At 42.6% G+C, this 19,769-nt stretch overlaps 1 protein-coding gene across 4 annotated transcripts in view; it reads right to left on the minus strand.

The window, feature by feature from the left end:
* mia3 (MIA SH3 domain ER export factor 3) overlaps window positions 1–16,393 on the minus strand; it is a 109,015-nt gene extending 92,622 nt beyond the window's left edge. For all 4 annotated transcript variants that reach the window (XM_073056175.1, XM_073056173.1, XM_073056174.1 and 1 more), the window contains exons 1-2: window positions 16,248–16,393; window positions 4,291–4,424 (exon numbers count right to left, since the gene is read on the minus strand). In XM_073056175.1, coding sequence (XP_072912276.1) covers window positions 4,291–4,424; window positions 16,248–16,359 — 246 coding nt within the window. In that variant the 5' untranslated portion in view covers window positions 16,360–16,393. The remainder of the gene's footprint in view (window positions 1–4,290; window positions 4,425–16,247) is intronic.
* Window positions 16,394–19,769: the final 3,376 nt, after the last annotated feature.

The raw sequence follows: 19,769 nt of genomic DNA on the forward strand, positions 1-19,769 counted from the left end.
GGTAAGTATTTTGGACCGTAGGAGGAAACCAGAGCACCTGGAGGAAACCCAAACGGTCACCGGGAGAACATACAAACTCCTTATAGGCAACAGCAGGAGAGAAAACACACAAGACTGATGATCGAGATTATGAAAGGAAACAGGAGGTAATCACCAGATCTGGAAAAAATTGACAAATGACCTAGGGAAATTCCACTTCCTAAAAAGGGAAGCTTAGGGACTTGGACTAAACTTCAACTAATAAAGAATATATACAATTTGCATCCATATGATGGCATCAAATTTTACATCTCAGAAAATAAATCAGTTGACACAGTGGGATGAAGATAATATAGGAGAGGATAAACAGAATTTACCAGCCGGTTGGGAAGCAAATAAGACATGGTTGGAGGGACAAGTCTGAAACCAGACTGATTCGAAGATGGTGGTCAATTGCAAACAAATATTAGGAGGACGTTTCTGAATATGAAGACTGCTATAGGACAGTTTGGCTCAGTTACTCAGGAGTCCCCGGAATAAAAGAAGGTTGGCGTCATTCAATGTCTATAGTGAGATGCTGAAGATGTTCTATAGGTCAGTTGTGGAGAGCGCCCTCTTCTTTGTGGTGGCGTGTTGGGGAGGAAGCATTAAGAAGAGGGACGCCTCACGTCTTAATAAGCTGGTAAGGAAGGCGGGCTCTGTCGTGGGCAAAGTACTGGAGAGTTTAACATTGGTAGCTGAGCGAAGGGCGCTGAGTAGGCTACGGTCAATTATGGATAACTCTGAACATCCTCTACATAGCACCATCCAGAGACAGAGAAGCAGTTTCAGCGACAGGTTACTATCGATACAATGCTCCTCAGACAGGATGAAGAGGTCAATACTCCCCAATGCCATTAGGCTTTACAATTCTACCGCCAGGACTTAAGAACTTTTTAAAAGCTATTATTAATGCTTTTTGAGATAGTGATTTAGATGCATATCATATTTTTTACTGAGTTAAGTATTGTATGTAATTAGTTTTGCTACAACAAGTGTATGGGACATTGGAAAAAAGTTGAATTTCCCCATGGGGATGAATAAAGTATCTATCTATCTATCTATAATATCGAAGAAGCTATATATGGCCCTTTGAAGTCGACTTTCGAGGATGGCTCGATATGAGATGTTGCCAAAATGGTGAAGCTAGCAAAAGCAAATTGCAGTGGAACTTCCATTTCCTGCAGTGAAGTGGTACAACCTGCCAAATAAAAGGAGCGGATATCAACATCTGATAAGCACTGTATAGACCAGTCAATGGTCTCCAGCTGATGAAAAGAGGACTTTGGGCTAGATCGTGTTGGCATTTGAGATCAACTTGACCACAAGGTCAACAACAACCTCAACAGCAAGCTGAACCCCCACTTCACGAGGAAAAATATTGACTGGACGGCATAATTTCAGAGTAGAATAACAACTGTAATGAAGATGCTGTCAAAGTTGCAACAATGACTAGACCAGGCCTCCCAGCCTTCGTCTGCAGCAATAGAACAAGAATCGGAGACGGCTTATATACGCTGTTGTCAGTAGACATGGAAGACCATGATGATCGTGACTGTGCAAGAACTATAACATGCCAAGGAGATGCAAATTATCATAAAGAAATGCCTTTGTTGAACCCAGATCTGATTCTATACATTGATGGCTCCTCAACCATTTCAAAGTACTTCAAATGGCTGGTTGGGCCGTTGCCACGGAAAATGAAGGGATAGCCTCAGTATATATGACTCCTGGTACTTCTGCAAAAGAGGCTGAACTGAAAGCTTTAATTGAAGCCTGTAAACTAGCAGAAGGAAGATCAGCTAATATCTACATGATTCTCAAAATGCTTTTGGAGTTGTTCATGTCTTTGGAAATTTATGGGGACTAAGAGGATATCTCACAGCCATGGGAACTTCAATCAAGAATGGCAACCTAGTACAAAAACTCATGGAAGTCATACAACTGCCGCCAGAAGTTGAAGTGACCACAATGGAAAGCTGTGGAATTCCATTTGCAGATGAAACTGCAAAAAGGGCAGCAGAAAAAGGAATGAAGAAAACTGAAGAAATGGGAGAAAACCCGAGAACTGAAACCAAGTGAAACACTGTCACAGATGAACATGCGAGATATTCAAGAAATACAGCATCAGCGTTCAAATGAAGAAAAGTGGTACTGGATGGAAAATGGGGGGTTATTAAATGACGATGGAGTATGGTGATATGGCACTAGAGACAGACTGATGGCCCCAGCTCAGCTGCTTCCTTACTTGGCCCAGCAGGTACATTCCTTACGACACATCGGAGTACAAACAATAATCAGCAGATTCTCGCAATGGTAGTGGAATCCAAAGTTCAGGATGCAAACTCCACAAACAGTTGAAAGACGTATGACATTCCAGAAAATAAACCCCAGATCAACAGAGAAGCTACCTCAACTTAGTACTCCTGCCCCATCTGATCCATTTTTACATCTACAAGTGGACTATTATTACTTTACTGAAGTGCCAAGGATATTCAGATGTGTTAATAATAGAGGGCACATTTTCAAGATGGGTGGAAACCATCCCAGCACAAAAAGCTACAAAATCGATTCGGACCAAAGAACACATTTCACTGGGAGTGCTTCTCAAGAATTATGTCGACTGATGAACATGGAATGCTCTTTAATCGTCCACATCATCCAGAGCCATCAGGACAAGTTGAAAGAATGAATGACATTATCAAACAACGGCTGACTATCATGGCCTACAGTCCTCTTTTTGGTGTTATGCAGCATCAGGGCACAAGAAAACAAAACTGAGACCATTTGAGGTGGTAACGGGACGACCTACATCACTACCAGGAGCTCTCGATCTCAGAGAGGCTGAAGTACGTGTTACGTCAGATAGCTTAGTTGATTATTGTGCAAAACTAACACAGTCTGTTCCATTTGCTTTTTAACAGGTTTCTGCTGCTTGGAGTGGTCCATCGAAAGGAGGACACACCTTGATTCCTGGCGAGTGAGTCCTAATCTGGAAACTGCATAAGGAATCCCTGGGAGCTCACTGGGAAGGTCCTTACAAGTACTGTTAATTACCAATTCAGCAGTTAAGGTAGAAGATGAAAGTAAGTGGATACACGCCAGGCAAGTTACAGTGACTCCAGATTGAGACGAGTACTGTGGGAAGACTTCGAGACCAAATACAATTGTTGCACATTCTCAATGAACATTACTACCAGAGTCTACATTTTTTGTGTTTGTTTAAAAGTGATTACCTTGAATTTTTAAATGTGATTCTACTAGGGTCTGTTACTGAAAAAAAAGGGGGGGGCTATTGAAAACTACTGTTCCTTTAATAATACTTTTATAAGATTTGTACTTTTTTAACAAACTCATCTAATTTTCACACTCACTGGCAGGAAGCGGTATAGCAGCTAAAATAATGGTTTTACTTTATTTTTCATTGGCTATGTGCTAGCACATTGCCCACGTGATGTAATTTTTTTTAAATTATGTGGCTGATAAACTAATTTATCACTAAGAAATGTCTTATCTATAAAAGTGATGGATTTTTCAGAAGCACCTTCTTTTATTCCTTGTCTTACACTCATTAATTCCCCTCAGAGTCATTTTTCAGCTCTTTATTTAATTTGCTTAGTATTTGGATGTTTGTCTGTACTTTAAAATAAACTGAAATATTGGAATTAAGACTGCTTTCCATGTTTGATTCCTGGAAGAAACCTAACAATCAGAAATTAAACGGAGATCCAACAGCTGGGGTGGGGCAGTTCAGTCATGAGGAGAGACTGTTGCAGCTGGCCCTGTTCTCCCTGAAGAAGAGGATGGGATTGATGTACTGAATATAAAATAATAAGATACATAGATAAGGTGTAATTTCCTGCAGTCTACCCTACCACAGAAAAATAAATGTAAAGGACGTAAATTCAGGGTAAGGACAAGAAATTTAGAAGGCATCTGAGGGGGACTATTTTTGACAAGAATACCTGGAATGCACTGTTAGAGAGAGCACTGGAAGCGGTGTCACTGAGAATATTTAGGAAGTGTTTTGACCATCAGTGAAGGCAATGGGCCAAGAGGTAGAGGTAGATTAATACAGATGGGTTGGGCGAATGACTCTTAACATTGCAGCAGTGAGATCAGGTGCTTGTCATGGATGAGGGGTTGAACCCACAACTCTCAGCATCAGAGCCAGTTTTCATGATGCAAGAACAGAGTGAACAGGCCCTGTTAAAGGGTATTTAATGTGACAGACACATACACAGAGAAACACAGTCATAAAACACTACTCACACTTCCAGCCCAGAGGTCATTTCTCTTCCCTGCTAATTTATAATACACATAAATGGTTTCACCCGCTTTAAACTTTAGGAAGCGGCAGTCAGGACCCACGAAATCCTTCACAGCTTTACCACGACACATCAGCACTGGAAGATATGGAAAATAATTAGCTGTAGCTCCCCAAACCACCTCATCAATCAGAGCCCCAACTGCTTCTCCCCACCATCCCCACAGACAAAATCATTCCCCAACTCAACCTGTTTCTACCACCCACTTCCCACCTCACCCAACAGACAGAAAGGCTTCTCCATCCTCTCTGCCCCCCTCAATCATTCAGTACATTTACTTACCACATGCTGGAAATACAGAAAATATTTTTAAATCAGCATCTGGAGTTCCGGGAAAAACTGCTGTTAGTTCTAGGAGGAGGTTGGAGACAGGGGCTCATGAAAGGTATTCTTGGGAAAAGTTACCCCTCAGACTCCTAATAAATCTCTCCCCTCTCACCTTAGACCTATGCCCTATATTTAGTGATTCCCCAGTCCTGGGGAAAACAAATTAAGTACGTCACCTAAAATCCTCATGACTACACTACAGAAGATTCTGGTTAATTGGGACACATCGATACCAGATCACTTTGGCCCAATTAAGTGGCTGCTCTAATTAGCCAAAGTTTCATGGGAACAATTAAAAAGGTTTACAAAAAAGACAAACTACTGTTTAACTGAGTAACAAATTATGTATTTAAATTACATACAGAACAATATCTATACTACTGTACCATAAAACTGTATTAGTTCCTAAATGTTATCGAGGAATTCATCCAATGTACGTGTATGCTACTACATTCTTTTGATTAACTGTAAATGAACAAAATCAGCACAGTCACCTAGTGCAGATAATAGACTGCCTTCATATAAAGCTATCGAGGATTGCATCCACCAAATCTTCACTTTAATTGTAACATTCAAGGTGATTGTCAATACCTCCAAATTTTTCATAGCTCCTAACTTGTTGAAACAATGAAATCATTTCATTTTTACTCCCAGCTGTTTCTGTCATCTCCAAGCCTGAATGCTTGAAATCGCAGTGAGCAAAACAGTTCTGAATTGTCTTACTGCATTTTTCTCGCCAATTATCAGTGACAAAATCACTTACTTTTTTAACACAACTGCATGCAACTGGCACAGCTTAAAAACTGTTTGAACTAAGCATGGCGTAGTATCTATTGGCCAAACAAGTGCACACATCTGACCCCCAGTTAGAAACTGTTAGGCAACAGTCTCCTGCCCCAGTGAAGTGGCATAGTGTCCCAAATAAAGGAAGGATATCCTGGCGATTTTCTCAAATAGTTTTTGTTCTTTAAGAGTTGTCCCAAATAAGTGGATATCCCGATCAACCAAGAGCCCAATTAATCGGAACCTACTGTATTTTAAAATATATTTGTTTTTTGAATATAAGAGAATCTCGGGATATCGGGTCATTGCAGGAAAATCAAGCTGAGAAAAGTGGTCAACCATTAGCTCACAGACTGCCAGGTGTGAGAGGCATAGTAGCCAACTGCAACTTCTCTTTCATATGTTCTGACAATAATACGTCCTCTTTATGACACTGTTATCAGCTCCTGATAACCAGAAGCAATACACACACGCAATTAAATATTTCTCAAATGCTGGCACAATTGTAGCTCCAAATGTTCCTAGGTAAAGAAAACCCAACGTATAGATACCCCTCTATACAAATGAGTTCCCATATTATAAAAAAAAGTCTAACCCATGTACATACATTTATTCTATAAACTGAATTAGTTTCCTCTTTCCTTTCACTTTTAGTTGCTTCTTTTTATCATCTTGTTTACTTTTACTGCTGTTCATTACAATACAATGGAGATACGATTACGACATCAGGAGCCTTTTAATGTATCTTATGTGGACAAAATTGACTTATAGATATCTGCATAATTTAAACTTGTTTGTTACTGGGGAAGGCCTGTGTAAGAAAATTACCATACCACCTCCCCCACCCACCGTTTCCCTGTTCGCACTCAGCAAGATAGGAAAAAGTGCCCAAAAAAACACAGGAAATTTATGAAGATGTTGCCAGGAATTGAGGGACTGAGTTATGAAGGGTGAGATTCAGCAAGTCGTAAGTTTTTCATTGCAGCATTGGAGAATGAGGGATGACCTCACAGGTGTGTAAAAAATCATAAGAGACAAAAACAGGGTGAAAGTGCAACCTCTTTACCAGGGCTGGCAATGAAGCACCAGAGGGCATAGATTTAAGGTGAGGGGGAGAGATTTAATAGGAATCTGAGGGGCCACCTTTTTCACCCAGAGGGTGATCACTGTATGAAAGAGGAAATGATTAAGGCAGTCCATTAGTAATAATGGATAATGATATGGATAGAATATACAGTGGGTTCTGGTTAGTTAGGACACATTGCGACTAGTACATTTTGGTCCAATTAAGTGGCTGCCCCCGGTTAGCTAAAGTTTTATAGAAATAGTTTAAAAGCTTCACGCTGATGTCCTCTGGGTTGAGTCTGTTCCCTCAGAGGAGCCACTAGTTCATGTCACTGCCCTCAGAGGGGCCAGTGGTTCCAGCTCACTGCCCTCAGAGGGGCCCCGATGCTCTGAGAGACGTTATCGAAATTCTGAGATTTATGGATTGGACTGTAGTTCATATTGGCCTCTTTCAGTTCTGTGTTTTTTTTCGTTTTCTCGTCCATTCTTCCTTGTTGCTGATTGGTGGGCTGGGGGTTTGGCGTTTGATGTTCTTGTTGTTTCTCCATCTGGGTGATCTGTTAGCTTTTATGCGAGGGAGGGGTTGAGGGCTTTGGGATTTGTGAGTTTTGTTTCTTTTTCTTTTTATGCGGGGGGGAAGATTACAACTAAAGGACGGGGGGGGCAGAGGATTGATGTTTTTCTTTCAACTACTTCCATGGTTTTCTGTACTTTATGGCTATCTGGAGAAGACAAATTCCAGAGTTGTATTCTGCATACATACTTTGGTAATAAAATGAGACTTTGAACCTTTGAAAAAAGACAAACTACTGGTTAACTGAGTAACAGTTTATGTATTTAAATGAAAGACAGAACAAATTAGAACACCAATAATACAACATACTATATTTTCATGTATTCATTCCCAACAGGTATCAACAGGGGAATTCATCCAGTGTATGCTGTTGGTTCTTTTAACTGATTGTAAATGAACAAAATCAGTACAGACACATAGTGCAGGTAGTCAACTTCCTTCATGAAGTAATGTTGTAAACCGCCGGCCATCCTGTGTAGTCGCTAGCTCTTTCAGATGCATCATCTTCCTCATCTTCCTTGTCTTCATATTTCCCACCTTGCTGTTTTGATACAATCCTTTCAATGATTTACAATCCTCCAAACCTTCATGTTCATTTTAACATTCAAGATTATTGCCAATGCCTTCACATTCTTCGTAGTTCCTAACTTAAAATCGTGAAATCATTTCATTTTCACTCCGGTTGTCTCTGGCATCCTCAAGCCTGAATCCTTGAAACTGCAATGAGCAAAACCTTTCTGAATTGTCTTACAGCTTATTTCTTGCCAACTCTCATTGACAAGCTGTACTGTCTATAAAAGATTAACCCTTGCACTCACTTGCCTGGAAATTTTTTAAAGTTTAAAAACAATAAAGTTATCAAAAATCACTGCTTTTTGAATTGGCGTCCATCTGCCCAAATGGATAACATAACACAAGCACACACCACTGACGTTATTTTAGAAACTTTTCACTCTAAGCACTGTGTAGTGTCTAACAGCCAGACAAGTGCATGCAACTAACAATAATTAGAAACTGTTCAGAAGCAGTTCCCATCTCAGTTAAGCAGCGTAGTGTCTCAAATGAATGAAGGGAATCCTGGCTATTTTCTCGATTAGGTTTTAGTCTTTAAGAGTTATCCCAAATAAATGGCTGTCCTGACTAACCAATTGTCCAATTAACTGGAATCCACTGTAGTTACGAGGATCTGGACCAAATGCAAGCAAATTGAACTAGCTTAGATGGAAATCTTGGATGTATGGAACAGCTGGGCCAAAGATCTGTTTCCAGGTTATATGACTCCATCCACAAACACCACCAAAATAAATGGTCAGATAATATTATACAGCTGATCAATGTTGGCCAAGACTCCAGGGGCATTCACCAGATGTTTTAACTGCATCTGAGCAGTGTAAGTTCTCCTGCAGAAGCAGCAGTTGAGAGGCAGCACCAGTTCTGCAGCCTGTGTCAAGGGAATCTGCCCAGGCTCTGACTTTGGGTCTTGGAAAAAGGCCACATCCACACGACAAGAAAAACAACATCACAAACGGAAAAACTATTTGAAGGAATGTTCATGCAATTCCAGATATTGTGGCAAGCAGGGAATTTCAGAGCAAAACACAATGATAAGTGCATTCAAATTTTAAACAATTAATCAGAGCCCCTTCCCCCCCCCTCCACCACCATCATCTCCACACACCCCTCCACTATCCATCCCTACATCTGATCTACTCTAAATCTCTTAATAAAAAAACACCCACCTATGCCCCGAGTCACCCCCACACCTAACTTCTGTCCCTCCCTAACATCCTACCATCCCAACATCCCCCTCTTGCACTATCTGTGTCACTATACCTCCACACAGCCATGCCTGCCACAACCTCAGTGTGTACACGTTCCAAGTGTGCCATCTCCAATCCTCCAGTCATACCCTACCACATCCACACATTATCCGGTCTCTCTCATCATGCTTGCTAAAGTAGCCTGGGGCAAATTCTCCTCTCTGAAGAATCATGACTCTGAGCTTAAAACAACTGCATGTTCAGCCAATGGTAAAGTTACAGCACATCATCACATAGAGCTTGGTATGAGGAAGTGATGCAGGAGTGGAGATCTGCCAACTTTTAAAAAACAAAATTACAGGAAAGATTTCAGGGAGGTAGTTCACACAGAGAGAAAGTTGGATCAGCTCAATTCAGGAACATGATACCAGATTAGACACAGACAAGGTTAGTGGCCAAAGCAGGGTGAATACTGCTTGTATGGAAGACAAGCATAAACACAAACACGGTCAGTCAGACAAAATCATCTGCCACCATGGTGCAGTCTTTGAATCAGCTGCTCACAAGTGTGGTGATGGACAAGTGCAGTTACCTTCTGTGGACCTCATACTGAGGAGGAACATTCACAGATTCACACTCCTCAGGAGATTTGGAATTTTCTGAAAGCTGTACAAGGCCATGGTTTCCTATCCAGGCTATCGTATTCTAAAATATCCTGTTGAACTCAATTAATTTCCCAATGAAGAATATCTCCATCAATTCTTTCCTTGAATGAAGGAGGCCAAGTGATTTATAAAAATTATAAAAGGCATACGTAGTCCTTTCTTCCCTCATAGTAGGGGTATCAGAAACAAGAAAGCATAGGTTTAAGGCAAGAAATAGGAGTTCTAAAGGGAATTTGAGGGGCAAGATTATATTTTACACAGTGTGGCTGATATTTAGAAGTCTGCAATCAGATATGTTTTAGAGACATTTAGACAGACACAAATAAGCAACACTTACAAGAGCACCCTCCCAATCCAGGCAAATGAGATTAGTCTAGATAGAGAAAAATAGGTCAACATAGACATGATAGTCTGAAGGGCAGGTTTCTGAGCTGCAAAACTCCATGATTCTATACCATTCCTCCATCCCCACTCCTTCAGACCCAGAGGTTGTACTTTAGAGCATTTTTTTAAAACTCCCTTTTCCATAACCACACCAACTCAAATATCATTCCAATTTTAAATAAAATTTACAACCTGAATTACTTCCCTCAAAATCTTTCTCAATTATCCCTATCACCCTTCCTCCTTCAGGAGAAGACAAGGTGGAAGTTCTCACATTCATGGTTTTTACTGTTTGTTACGAGTTCTGTGTTTTTTTTTTGGTGCCCAGTATCTGGGCATCTTTCACATACCCAGCATTTACTGCTCATTCCAATTTGCCCTTGAGAAGGTGGAGGGGCAAGCCCCCTTCTTGGACTACTGCATCCCTTCTGGTGAAGGTGTTGAGGAGGGAGTTCCAGGATTTAGACCTAGTTATAGTGAATAAATTGCAAATTCAGGATGGCATGCAACTTGGAGGGAAATCTGTGAGTGGTAGTGTTCCCCTACACCTGCTGCCCTTGTGCTTGCTGGCAAAGACTCAGTAATGTTTCACTGGAGTAGCCTGGGTGCATTTTGTAGATACTTTATTTAGGAAGGGTGAGAGCCAGTATTATAAGATGGATCCAGTTCTAAAAGGGCCACAGGAACAGAACCTTGGGAAGGGGTAGAGAGGCAAACATGAAGAAATATCTGCAATTGGTAGGAAGAGCTTGGAGGAAAGATTAATTGATTACTGATATTGTGCTACAATGAGTCTGAGGAAAACAGGACTGTTCCGGAGCTCAAAACAAAAGCTTTATGTATGTAACACTTAACCAACAGGCTGGTATATGTCTAGGGGAAAAGGAGATCCAGCCACACACCAACCCCACCTCCCGTACACGCAGGTGCTGTGAGAATCAAGTTTATGCCTCGTGCCTGCACACAGTATCAAATTCACACCAGATACCGTTATGAAATACACTTTAAAGAGTTTACTAAAACTAAAAGAGTACTAGGCAATACGATATATATGAAAGGAAAGAAAAAAAACAAAAGGCGCCGACTTATCAAAGTTCAGTCAGTTTAGTGCACATCGTTGGAGCTCAACCATCGAACCATTCGACCCCTCGTCGCTTGCCTCCGACCTCCACGTCTTCGCACCTGGGACCACCCCCGGTGGTCAACCAAGCAGTGCAGCGCACGTCCACCTTCCTCGGCGTCTTCCTCTCGACTCTCCTCAAAAGACCGCAAACCCCCCCCAAGTTCCCAGCCTCACAAGACAAAATAACATTCCCCATTGGTTAACAAATGAATACAATCCCCATATCAGCAAGTCTAAAGCTAAACAACTGCGAGAGAAACACTTATCAGACAAAGAAGCATTCCTACTCTTAACAAACCAAAGAAGCCATTTTGAGTAACATACACAGGACATTTTACATGTACAAGAGTTCAAAAGAGTTTCACAAGCAAATATTAGAAGGCTGCATCCTCAAGCTGCAGAAACAGGACCGGGGTGGAGTTGCACGTTCAAGGGTCAACCATTTACCGGTGAAGAGAGAAGGAATTTCTTTGCTCAGGGATCTGCAAATCTTTGGAATTCCCTCTATCCCAGAAATCCATGCATGCTCAGACAAGTTTATTCAAGGCCAATTTGGGTGATTCAGTCAGCCTCCAAAAACCTTAGAGAACAGTGATTTGCCAAGGCAGATTTGTTCTGTAAACAGCAAAGCAGGCTCTGGAAACTTGCTCCTGCACCTCTTCCCCACTCTTAAAAAACAGAACAACTATATTGATAAGACAGTAACAATATTGATAAGAATACCCATTTCCCTCCATAGATGCTGCCTGACCTGCTGAGTTCCTCCAGCAATATGTATGTTACTCCAGATACCAGCATCTACAGACTTTTATGTCTCCTGCTGATAAGGCAATGGTCCAAACACAATAAAAATACTGCATCCAATTCGGGATACTTTCAAATGAAAGTGAGGACATTACTTAGGCAGTCCCTCAGAAAGGAGGATGAGTTGCTTCCAATGTAGTTCACTGGGTGCTCAGATGGCTGATGAGGTCAATGTGGGAGCTGTAGACTCTTTCACACATGGGGCAGATGTGAGTAATGGACTGGGAGGTGGGGGGATGTGGGGGCGGTTTATGAGCTGGTGCATTCCTTCTACCACTTACACAGAGCTTCTGTGTTCTCCTGAAGCATGGACTCAAGGTTCTCGATACCATCTTGAAGGCTTCCTCCCCAATTTGAAGGACAATGGGCCAGAGGTTCCTAAAGGTCAGAGGGGATATTATATTTCTTCAAGGAGATTTTAAGCAGATTTGTTAATTGTTGGCAATGAACAATCTGCTGGAGAAACTAAGCAAGTTGGGCAGCATTCTTGGGGGAAAGGAACTATCAACATTTCAAGTCAAAACTATGCATCAGGGCAAGACCAAGTCCCAACGTAGTTTTGACCCAAAATATCCACAATTCCTTTCCCCTCCCACAGACAGGTCTCTGTCCTTCTAGCAGATTGTTTGTTTTTCCAGATTCCAATATCTGCAGTCTCTTGTACATCTTTCATAAATCTTTTCCTCTATCTGCTTGGTCATCGCTTCCCATGATAGAACTCAAAGTAGAATGTCTGATTCAGGAGTCTGATTCCAGGCATGCGAATGGCACAGCCTGCTCAATGTGTCTGCAACCAAAGCCTCAATACTCAGGATGTTGATCTGGAAGAAGACAGTGAACTTGAATTATGCAGAGGACATTTGTGGCACTTTTGCTTTGGAACCATCTCTCAGGAACGGGGGAGACACAGAACACAGAATATAGTAGAGCACAGGAACTGCCCTCAATGTTGTGCTGGAGTAATTAAACGACTAACTATGGTGACACATTGTCCACTTTGGTCCATTCTCTACATATTCATACACCTATCTAAGAGTCCCTCAAATGCCTCCATCATATTTTCCTCTACTACCATCCCTGTCAGTGCATTCCAGGCACATAGCACACTGTAAAAATAAATTACCCCTGCTCACCGTAAATCCATGCTCTCTAAAATTAAACATTTTGACCACGTGGGTAAAAGATGTGGGCCGTCTATTTATAGTCTATCTGAAAAAGTGCAGCCAGACAGGACAATAGTGATAGGAGACCTGATTAAGAAGGTGGCGGTGGAGGTTCTGTGGCTGCAGTACAGATGCCCGGAGGGTGTGTTGCCACTCAAGTGCCAAGTCAAGAATATCTCTGAGCAGCTGCAGAAAATTCTGAAGGGGAAGGATAATTAGCCAGAAGTCAGTGGACGCATTGGTACAAACAACACAGGCAGAACAGGGGACAAGGTCCTGCAGAATAACTATAGGAAATTAGGGATGAAATTAAAATGCAGGACTTCCAAATTACTCCCGGTGCGCCAAGCTAGTGAGTCCAGAAACAAAAAGATAAGCCACGTGAATTCATAGATGAGGGGCAAGTGCAGAGGGCAGGGATTCAGGTTCACGGATCATTGGGATCTCTTCTGGGATTTGAAGAAATCTGTTCAAGAGGGATGGGTCGACATGAACTGCAGAGTGACCCATACCCTAGTGGGGAAATTTGCCCCTTGTTACCAAGGAAGGTTTAAACTAAATTGGCAGTGGGTGGAACTCAAGAGTGAGGTCAGCGAAGTGACAGGGTATGTGCAGCAACTGAAGAGTATAAGCCTAACAATCAGGATAGCCATGCTTAGGCAGATTTCCTAACAGGCAGACAAGTAGGTAGAGGCAGGCAAGACCACTGATTCAAATTGCATCTATTTCAATGCACTTAGCTTAGCAGGTAGGGGGGTACAAACTGAACACATAGACTAATATGACTAACACATAGACCCTCAAGGGACTAGGGTATTGTGGCCGTAACAGAAATGTGGCTGAAAGGCAGCCAGAACTAGCAGTTCAATGTTCCGGGATTCCAATGTGCGACAGAGAAACAGGTCAGATTGGAGGGGTGTTCCCTTTAGATAAGAGAATGCATAACAGCAGTGTTTAGAGAGGATATTCTTGAGGAACCATAGAATGAGGCTAAGTATAACTTGAAAATCAGAAGGGAATGATCTATAGACCACCAGTAGATCTGTATTATAGTCAATGGGAACTTGAGAAGCAGATAAGTCAAGAAATTGCCTGTAGTTGTGAAAATAGTAAGGTGCTGAGATTTCAATGTTCAATTCAACTGAGCATTCAGAGGGCAAAGGGCCTGAAATGGGCAGGATTTATGTGGTGCATCCCAGAGGGCTTCCTGACACAATGTATAGAGAAACTTACCCAGAAAGAAGCAATGCCAGACCTCTAGGGAACAAGGCGGGCCAAATAACTGAAACGGCAGGAGGAATACATTTGGTCCAGAGTTAGTCCTGAAACAACAACCTGCTGATTGAGAGGGGAGGGAGAGTGCATGATCATCTCTCAGAGGCTGGTGGGTGAACTGTCCTCAATGGGACTCACCCCTCTCTGTAATTGGTTCTTGGACATTGTGACAAAAGACCCCAATTGGCAGCAACATCACCAGCTCCATCATACTGAGCACTGGTGCTCCCCAAGGGCCATGCACACAGCCTGCTGCTGATTCACAACTGCAATGCCAGGTCCAACTGAAACCACGTCAAGTTCACTGATAATACAACAGTGGCTGGCCTCATCAGCCTCCAGAGAGGCTTGTCAAGTGGTGTGAGAACAACAATCTGAGACTCATTGTATACAAAAGAGTTGACTGTGGACATCAGGAAGGCACAGGTCAACCATACTCCATTGCACATCAATGGCTCTGCCAAGGAGAGTGAAGGGCACATAATTCCTTAGTGTGCACATAACGGAGTCTAACCTGGCCATACACCTCCTCAATTGTCAAGAAGGCTCAGCAACGTCTACACCTTCTGAGGAGACTGAGGCATGCAAGGCTCCCTGCCCCCATTCTAACAACTTTCTACAGCACCATTGAGAGTGGCCTGTCCAACTGCATTGTGTGGTACAGAAGCTGCAAGGCATCGGAACACAAAACCCTACAGAAGATAGTAAAAACTGTCAAGAGGATCACCAGGGTCTCCCTCCCCACTATTTGTCACATTTATGGGAAGCATTATATGTGAAGGGCCCAAAGCATTATAAGAATCCCCACCACCCATCCAACACTCTCTTTGACCCACTAATGTCAGGAAAAAGGTACAGGTGCATCAGGACCAAGTCTGCCAGTCTGGCTAACAGCTTCTTCCCTCAAGCTATGAGGCTAATGAATATCCCACCTCCAGCACGATCTCATCACTCTGACAGTGAGCCTTTTATTGTACTGCCTACTTGTACAAAACACTACTTGCAACTTGAATTATATTTAACTTATTTGTGGTAACACCTTGTTTTATGGGCTATGTATGATATATATTTTGTGGATGCACCATGGTCTAGAGGAACTTTGTTTCTTTTAGGTTGTATTATATATAAACAAACACACAGTCAGGTGACAATAAACTTGAGCTTGAGAGTATTGCACACCGAACCACAACTTGTACCACTGGCAACAAAAATAAAAAGTGCATTGGGAAGTCTTGGCACTTCCTCACGTTATGGAATGGAAATTTGCTAATTTATTTGACCAGCAGTGCAACAGTTAAATCATCTGATTGGTGTCCAGTGGTTTGCACTTGTAACGCAAACTCAAATCCCACTCCTAACAGCTGACGAATTAAATAAACCTGAAATGAACCACCAGCAGCAAACTACAGAATCACAAAATTCTAACTGGTTGTCTGATCCTCCTACGTGAGGAAAATACACCACCCTACCTCCAAATGGTAGTTTGGGCTGGCAGCACATATGGACATGAACAGGATGTGGGTGGCGCTGTCAATTAATGAATTAATCAATTAAAATTCTTGAGTCTACCCAGATTTGGAACTGCATGTATGGTTAAAATTAGAACACCCCGTCAACAACAAATGCATCATTATCTTTGCAAAGCAATAATCTGGAGAAAGAGCTGATATTTTAGATATGATAACTAATTATGTTTAGATTACAACAATTATAAGTAATTTAGACCTCTGATATGCTTTCAATGAGGTGATAAAATGTATCCAAAGTTAGCTCCCGTGGTTTGAAGAGTTTGGAGCCCGCCGACCTCGTTATTCACAAAACATCCAGGCGGCATATAAAGTTCAGACTGATGCTTTGGGTGTCCTGCAGCTGCCAACAGGTCAGCAGTTGGAGCCTAGGACATCTTTTCTGTTCATGACTTATTAATTTATTAAAACAGAACCTACGGGCTGGGCTGTTTACAGAATAGGTTACTTACAGCTGCATTCTTCGTCCAGGCAGCGTTTGAAGTCGGACAAAAGCTTCTGCCCAGAGCTGACGGCAGCGACAAGCAGCGCCCATAGACACAACTCCTTCAGCACTGCAGCCATGTTGCGCGGCGCTGGATGACGGCGCAAGCGCACTGACCGCCGCGACACGTCAGCACCGGAGCCGGAGCCGGAGCCGGAGCCGGAGCCGGGCTCGGGCAAGGAGGGAGTGGGGTTAGCTGGGGAGTAGGGAGTGAATGTGTGGAGGGGATAAGGGAAAGTAAAAATAGGAAAGGAGGCCGAAAAGGGACTGGTGGTGGGGAAGGTCAAGTGGGCCAAGAGAACTGGCGGGGCTGGGGGCGTTGAGGAGAGGACAAGGAGCGGCTGAGAATGCAGAGGAGGGGGTGGGGGGTATGGTGAACAGAAGGCTTAGAATAGAGGAGAGGAGAGAGGGGACTGAAAAGGGGCTAACTATGGGGAGGGGTGTCTGAGAATGAGGGACAGACATAAAGGAAGAGTGAAAAGTAGATTCCTCAAATCCCCAAGAGCGCTGAAATTTACTCAGTGATACTGAGCAAAACAGTAACTATAACTTCTGGAACCATTGTTTAACAGTAAACCTTAGTGAAATAGTTAATATTTATAATTAATTCGTCCCTCCACACTGCTTTCAATATGTAACATCTTTAAAATGCATTGCAGTTACCCATCAGAGGTTATAATCCCCTGCTAGTTGGGAGAAGGGCAGAAAGCACCCATGGGTTTCCAACTAAGTTACACCCCCATCCTGCCTTGGAAATAAATTACTTATCTTTCATCATCGATGTGTCTAAATCCTGGAACTCCCTACACTGCACATCCTCACCACACAAACAGTTCAGTGTTGTACCTCAGTAGCTCCCTCTCCGGGACAATTAGTGATAAGTATTAGTTGCCAGCACTGCTAACAATCCAAGAGTAAATATTTTATAAAGATTTAACGTGCAAACTATTTAATTAAGTTCTGTGATTCTGGAAAACAAACAATATTGTGGAAAATCAATGCTAATTTGTAATTGATTTATTATTGTCATACGTGTGGAAAGCTTTTGTGTTTCCATGGTATCCAGACAGATTACTCCATATAGAAGTATCTGGAGTTGAGAGCTGGGATGATATAAAGATAGGTAGAGCGACCGGCAATGTTGGGGAAGCGGGTATCTGCAGGACTTAAGAGAGACTGAGGGATCGGACAAAGAAGTGGCAGATGGGATATTGTATAATATGAGATAAAGGCATTAACAATTTTCTGAATGGGGAGAAAATTCAAAAATCAAAAGGTGCAGAAGAGGATGTGGAAGCCCTCAAGCAGGATTCCCTCTTGCTTAACTTGCAGGTTAAGTCAGTGGTAAGAAAGGCAACTGCAATGTTAGCATTCATTTCAAGAGGACTAGAATACCAAAGCAAGGATGTAATGCTGAGGCTTTATAAGGCACTAGTCAATCCACACAGGAGTATTGAGAGCAGTTTTGACTTTATTACTTACATCCTTCAAATGCATGAGTAAAAATCTTTACATTACATCTCCATGCAATTATAGTAATTTATAATAAATATTATGTACAACAGGATAGTCAATATAACATAGAAATACAATTGCATCAGCATGAAATAAGCAGTCTGATGGCTTGGTGGAAAAAGCTGTCCCGGAGCCTGTTGCTCTTGGCTTTTATGCTGCAGTACCGTTTCCCACATGGTAGCAGCTGGAATAGTTTGCGGTTGGGGTGACTCGGGTCCCCAATGATCCTTTGTGCCCTTTTTACACACCTGTCTTTGTAAATGTCCTGAATAATGGGAAGTACACATTTGCAGAGCCCTGCGATTGAGGGAAGTACAGTTCCCATGCCAGGCAGTGATGCAGCCAGTCAGGATGTTTTCAATCATGCCCCTATAGAAAGTTCTTAAAATTTGGGAGCCATATCAAACTTCAACTGTCTGAGGTAAAAGAGGTACTGTGTTGCCTTTTTCACTACACAGCCAGTATGTACAGACCACGAAATCCTCTGTGATGTTTATGCCAAGGAATTTAAAGCTGTTCTCCCTCTCAACCCCAGATCCATTGATGCCAATAGGGTTTAGCTTGTCTCCATTCCTCCTGTAATCCACAACCAGCTCCACTGTTAAGGGAGTTGTTTTCTTGACACCATGTCAGGGTGATGACTTCCTCTGTAAGCTGCCTCTTTGAGCAACACACACAAAATGCTGGTGGCAGCATCTATAGGAAGAAGTACAGTCGACATTTGGGGCCATGACCCTTTGTCAAGACTAACTGAAAGAAAAGATAGTAAGAGGTACAAAAGTGGGAGGGGGGGGGAAATCCAAAATGATAGAAGAGGGGTAGGGATAAAGCTAAGAGCTGGAAAGTTGATTGGCAAAAGGGATACACAGCCTGAAGAAGGGAGAGGATCATGGGACAGGAGGTCTAGGGAGAAAGAAAGGGGGAGGGGAGCACCAGAGGAAGATGGAGAACAGGCAAGGAGTGATTGTGAGGGGCAGAGAGCTCACAAAAGGGGGGGATAATAAATAAGGGATGGGGTAGGAAGGGGATTAACATAAGTTACAGTAATCAATGTTCATGCCATCAAATTGGCGGCTACCCAGACAGAATGAATATCAGATGTTGTTCCTCCAACCGGACTGTGGCTTCATCTTGACAGTAGAGAAGGCCATGGATAGACATATCAGAATGGGACGTGTAATTAAAATGTGCGGCCACTGGGAGGTCCTGCTTTCTCTGGCAGACAGAGCGTAGGTGTTCAGCAAAACAGTCTCCCAGTCAGAGATTAGGCCAGTGTAGTGTTGTCAGCAAATTTAATTAGCAAATTGAACTGTGGGTGGTGACACAGTCATGGGTATAGAGAGAGTAAAGGAGGGGGCTTAGTACACAACCCTGAGGGGCACCTGTGTTAAGGGTCAGAGGTGAGGGAGCCCACTCTTAGCACCTACCAGCAACCTGACAGGAAGTTCAGGATCCAGATATACAAGGCAGGGTGAAGGCAGAGGTCTCTTGAGTTTCTTGTCAAGCCTGGAAGGAATTATGGTGTTGAATGCTGAACCCTCATCTAAAAGGTGTGCTGGCATTGGAAAGGATCCAGGAGGTTAACCAGAATGATCAGGAGTGAAAGGCACTTGAAGGCTCTAAACCTGTACTTGAAGTTGAGAAGAACGAGGGGAGGATCTCATTGAAACCCATCAAATGTTGAAAAGGGTAGACAGAGTGGATATGGAGAGGATGTTTCCTATAATGGGAGAGTCAAGGATCAGAGAGCACAGCCTCCGAACAGAGGGACATCCATTTAGAAAGGCAATGAAGAAGATTTCTTTAGCCAGAGGGTGGTGTATCTATGGAATTTATTGCCACAGAGAGCTGTGCAGGCTAAGTCATTGGGTTTATTTAAGGCAGTGGTTGATAGATTCTTGAGAAATCAAAGCATCAAAGGTACAGAGAGAAGCAGGAGAATGAAGTTGAGAGGGATAATAAATCAGCCATGCTG

This window comes from Hemitrygon akajei, chromosome 9 (genome assembly GCF_048418815.1).
Source record: "Hemitrygon akajei chromosome 9, sHemAka1.3, whole genome shotgun sequence".
Lineage (NCBI taxonomy): Eukaryota > Metazoa > Chordata > Chondrichthyes > Myliobatiformes > Dasyatidae > Hemitrygon > Hemitrygon akajei.